The 5047-nt window shown below is 54.1% G+C and overlaps 1 protein-coding gene across 1 annotated transcript; it reads left to right on the forward strand.

The window, feature by feature from the left end:
• Positions 1-352: 352 nt before the first annotated feature.
• LOC309685625 (olfactory receptor 14C36-like) lies at positions 353-1342 on the forward strand (the record flags this gene model as incomplete). The annotated part of the gene is made up of 1 exon (XM_082501363.1): positions 353-1342. One exon carries the CDS (start codon positions 353-355, stop codon positions 1340-1342), a length of 990 nt encoding a protein of 329 aa, XP_082357489.1.
• Positions 1343-5047: the final 3705 nt, after the last annotated feature.

Here is a 5047-nt window from a genome sequence, read left to right on the forward strand (position 1 = left end):
GGACATGCTAACCCTCTGCTCTGCAGCCCACGCTCTGGAGAGCCATGAGTGCAAATATTGAACTTTTCCATTACAGGTGGATTACATCTGACACCCCTTGTGACGGTTGGAGCTGTCACAGAGCAGCTCCCTTGTACCCACTGCAGCAGAGCAGGGCTGACTCCTCAGCAGCACAGGGGCAGAGGTGCTGCTCCTCACACCACACTCAGCCAGCACCACCCAGAGAGAAAAAATGCATTTCAACTGAGGGTGATATCTATGAAAAATGGAGTATATGGGCTCATAGAATTCTGTCCTGATTTTTTCCTGTCTTTTCCTTCCTTTAACAGAGCACCCATAAAAGAAATAACTAATGTCCAACAGCAGCTCCATCACCCACTTCCTCCTCCTGGCATTCACAGACACACGGGAGCTGCAGCTCTTGACCTTCGGGCTCTTCCTGGGCATCTACCTGGCTGCCCTCCTGGGAAACGGCCTCATCATCACCACCATCGCCTGTGACCACCGCCTCCACACCCCCATGTACTTCTTCTTCCTCAACCTCTCTCTTCTGGACCTGGGCTCCATCTCCACCATTGTCCCCAAAGCCATGGCCAATTCCCTCTGGGACACCAGGGCCATCTCCTACGTAGGATGTGCTGCACAGGTTTTTATGCTTTTCTTCTTTCTTGGAGCAGAGTTTTCTCTCCTCACAGTCATGGCCTATGACCGCTACGTTGCCATCTGCCAACCCCTGCACTACGGGACCCTCCTGGGCAGCAGAGCTTGTGTCCGCATGGCAGCAGCTGCCTGGGGCAGTGGGTTTCTCTATGCTGTGCTGCACACGGCCAATACATTTTCACTGCCCCTCTGCCAGGGCAATGCCCTGCACCAGTTCTTCTGTGAAATCCCCCACATCCTCAAGCTCTCCTGCTCAGACACTTACCTCAGGGAAGTTGGGCTTCTTATATTAAGTTCTTTCTTAGGTTTTGGGTGTTTTGTTTTCATTGTGGTGTCCTATGTGCAGATCTTCAGGGCCGTGCTGAGGATGCCCTCTGAGCAGGGACGGCACAAAGCCTTTTCCACGTGCCTCCCTCACTTGGCCGTGGTCTCCCTGTTTATCAGCACTGCTGTATTTGCTCACCTGAAGCCCACCTCCATCTCCTCCCCACCCCTGGATCTTGTTGTGTCATTTCTGTACTCGGTGGTGCCTCCAGCAGTGAACCCCCTCATCTACAGCATGAGGAACAAGGAAATCAAGGATGCCCTGTACAAATTATTGCAATACAATCTACTCACAATTAATATGGTCCCCATTATCCCACAAAGGCTCCCACAGTATTACAGCAAAGACCAGGACTAACTTTTCTTCAATTGTGCATTTTACCTCACTGCTTTTCTTCTTGTTTTGTTGTTTTGTTTTCTTTTTTTTTTTTCATTCTGTTTTTTTATTATATACCTATGATGTTACTGTTCTTCTTCTCATGCTTGGTTTTTTTGGGGTTTTTTTTTTTTTTTTTTTCTTTTCCTGGACCCAAAGACCTCATGTGCATAAGGATCACAGAATCACAGAATGGTCAGGGTTGGAAGGGACCTCTGGAGAGCATATAGTCTAACTCCACTGCCAGAGCAGGGGCACCTACAGCAGTGGCACAGGACGGCTTCCAGGCGGGTTTGGAATGTCTCCAGAGTGGGAGACTCCCCCACCTCTCTGGGCAGCCTGTGCCAGTTCTCTGCCACCCTCAAAGGAAAGAAGTTTCTCCTCATGTTAAGATGGAGCTTCCTACGTTCATGTTTGTGCCCGTTACCTTTTGTCCTATCACTGGGCACCACTGAACAAAGACAGTTCCCATCTCCCTGTCACCCTCCATTTAACGATTTATACGCATTAATAAGATCCCCCCTCAGTCTTCTTTTCTTCAGACAAAAAAAGCCCCAAGTCCCTCAGCTTTTCCTCATCAGAAAGTTGCTCCAGTCCCCTGATCACCTTTTTAGCCTTTTGCTGGACTGTCTGCAGTAGTTCCCTGTCCTTCTTGAACTGGGGAGCCCAGCACTGGACACAGTACTCCAGATGTGGCCTCACCAGAGCAGAGTAGAGGGGAAGGAAGACCTCCCTCGACCTGCTGGCCACACTCTGCTTGATGCCCCCCAGGATGCCATTGGCCTTCTTGTCCCCAGGGCGCATTGCTGGCTCAAGGTCATCCTGTTGTCCACCAGGATTCCCAGGTCCCTTTCCACACAGCTGCTCTCCAGCAGGTCAGCCCCTAACCTGTACTGGTGCATGAGGTTATTCCTCCCCAGGCTCAGTACCCTACACTTGCCCTTGTTGAACTTCATAAGGTTTCTCTCTGCCCAACTCTCCAGCCTGGCCAGGTCACACCGTATGGCAGCACCACCTTCTGGCATGTCAGCTACCTCTTCCAGTTTTGTGTCATCAGCAAACGTGCTAATGGTACACTCTATCCCTTCACCCATGTCATTGATGAATATATTGAACAGGACTGCACCTGAGCTAGATCGGAGCTCCTTGTTTAGACTAGCTTAATAAAGAATCCAGCAGAAAATTAGTTGTATCAACTTCTGCATCTTCACATCTCCCCTGGAGCTGGGCCCCAGCATGCAAGAGGGGTTCAAGAGGCAAATGCCCAGCTGCCCCTTGGAGGTTCAGCCTTGGGGGCCCTTAGGGCTGCCCCTGGCTGCCTCGCTGGGCACTCTGTCTCTGCTGCCTGTGAGTCTGAGCTGCTGCTCCCCTTGAGCCATGGCCAAGGACAGCAGGATGAGGTCACCTTTTCAGTGCTGGTATCTCCTCACATCCACAGTCTTCTGTGGTCTTGCCTTTGTGTTACCCAAAAGGTCTTGTGGAACTTGTGACAGTCCTGTTGTCCATACAGTGGCATCCCTGTGGCTGCAGGCAGGAGCAGGTCACGTGAACCTGTTTACCAGAGCTGGTCTCTGTGCAGGAACCACCATAATCAAAATGGTTTCTTAAGGGAGGGCCCAAAGGCTGAATGCCTCTTCCAAAGCTGGTGTCAGGAATGCACCCAGGGAACTGCTCCCTCAAAGGACCGTTTCTCTTCTTGAGACCTTGATGGATTTAGCGGGACAGGCTCAGAGTGCCAGGGGGATCTGTGAGGGACCAAGGACTGGGTGAAGACCTCCCTTCATGCTTGCACATGTCCACTCAGACAGCAACTGGTCTTTGACTTATTTGCCCGGCGCTGCCCCACCTGCAGTGGGGCTGATGAAAGATGAGGAATCAGGCACTACCAGGAGAGCTCAGGGGATCTTCCAGGACAGTGCGTGAGTCTGGGTGGGCAGTGAGCGGCACCTCATAAAATGAGTGACCGTCCAAGGTTGAAAATGTCAACCTGTGGAGCCCATAGGCTAAGAAGGAAACTTGAAAGCAATGACAGGTTGTGAGGACCCAGTAGGAAAAGGGACATAAGACTGGAGAGCAGTTCAGGACACCCTCTCGGAAAGCCTCAAGGGCTGGATCTAGTGCAGCCCTGTCCTGTCCTTTGTGCCATTGGAGACACCCTTTGGTCCTGCTCAGCCCTGTCCTCTCTTCCTGAGCCAGGAGGGGAGATGGAACGGGGCTCAGCAGCAGTCATCCCTTTCTGGCTGGGTCTGCTGCCCACCCTGACCAGCATGGCCAGTGCAGGCTTACCTCATGGCCCCAGGGCACCACAGCCCCCTCCCTCTGCGCAGCAGCACCACCAGCTCAGGGCCATGCAGGGATCACAGGGTGGGAACCAGGAACGTCAACCTGGGGAAAGGCTCTCTGGGGAGAAGGGGTGTCCAGGGGGAAGAGCAAGGGAGCATTTCTGTGCCTGCAGGGAGGAACCCATGAGAAGGAGAAAGCTCTTTCTGCAGCACCCACTCGGGGCAGGCTGCTCCGTCTCTGGAGCAGGACTCTTGTGCCGGCCTGGGGAGAGGGGCTGGCACTGAAGGGGCAGAGGCCGCCTGTTGTGGGCACCTCCTTGGCCCGAGATCAGGGCTCCTGCAGGTTCACGGACCTCCGTGTCCTCCTGCCACGTGCAGCCTCCAGCCCCGGGGCTGATGGGGAGGCTGAGAGCCCTCTCTGTTCCCCAGCAGCTGCTGTGCCCTTCAGAGGGGCTGTGGCTGTGGGGGGAGCAGCCAGAGCTCTGCAGCACCCTGTGGTGGCCATGGCCATGGGGCCAGCCCAGAGGGGCTGCTTTGCGGGGCTGGGCTGGGGAGAGAGCAAGGGAGTTGGGGAGATCCTGGGAGGGGCTGGGCTGGCCTTGGACATGCCCGGGAGAGGACACACACCCACTGGAGTGTGTGGTGCAGAGCCCGGTCTCGTGGCAGGGAGCTGAGACATGCGGGTGCAGGAGAGAGGAGGCTGGTCTGTGCCCTCGGTGCCATGGGCAGACTGGGAAGGTGCCCAGGGCATTCGTCACCCCCAGCCTCTCCCCTCGGCTCCTTCCAGCACTGGCCACTCGCCCCTGTTCATGGGGGAGGTTTGCTCTGTGGCCATCTCCTGCCTGAGTGCTTGATAGGCCAGCAGAAGGCACATGGCCTGAATGCCAGTTGTGAGGGTGTGTTGTGGTTTGGGCCGCACTGGGCACTGAAAGGAAAGACAGACACTCTCCACCACCTCTGTCTCCAAGGAGAGGAGGGAGACAGAGAAAGAGACACTTGGGTTTAAAAACTAAACTACTGTCGTGAAAATATTAAGAATATAATAATAATTTAAAAGGAAATACTGTTATAGATACACTGTATGTAAAGTGTATTGAGCTCTCTGGATGATGATGACATCATCGTCAGGCACTGGGAAAGGCCCAGAATGGACTCAGTGCTGGACGGGAACTGGATTCCGGATCTGGATTCAGGAACACATGGATCGGGGTCAAAGGCAGATGGACAGAGTCCTCCTCAGACGTCGGCCATTGCAGAAAGGGGGCTGACCCTCTGACCACTCAGCTTTTACACTGAGCATGGGGCAGATGGGGTGGAAGATCCTGTTGGTCAGTTTGGGGTCACCTGTCCTGTCCGCTCCTCCCCGCAGGTGGGACCCCTCTACGCTCTTCTGCTTTTGACCCTC

Source organism: Vanellus vanellus (genome assembly GCF_965231255.1).
Source record: "Vanellus vanellus genome assembly, contig: HAP1_SCAFFOLD_147, whole genome shotgun sequence".
In the NCBI taxonomy this organism is placed as follows: Eukaryota; Metazoa; Chordata; class Aves; order Charadriiformes; family Charadriidae; genus Vanellus; species Vanellus vanellus.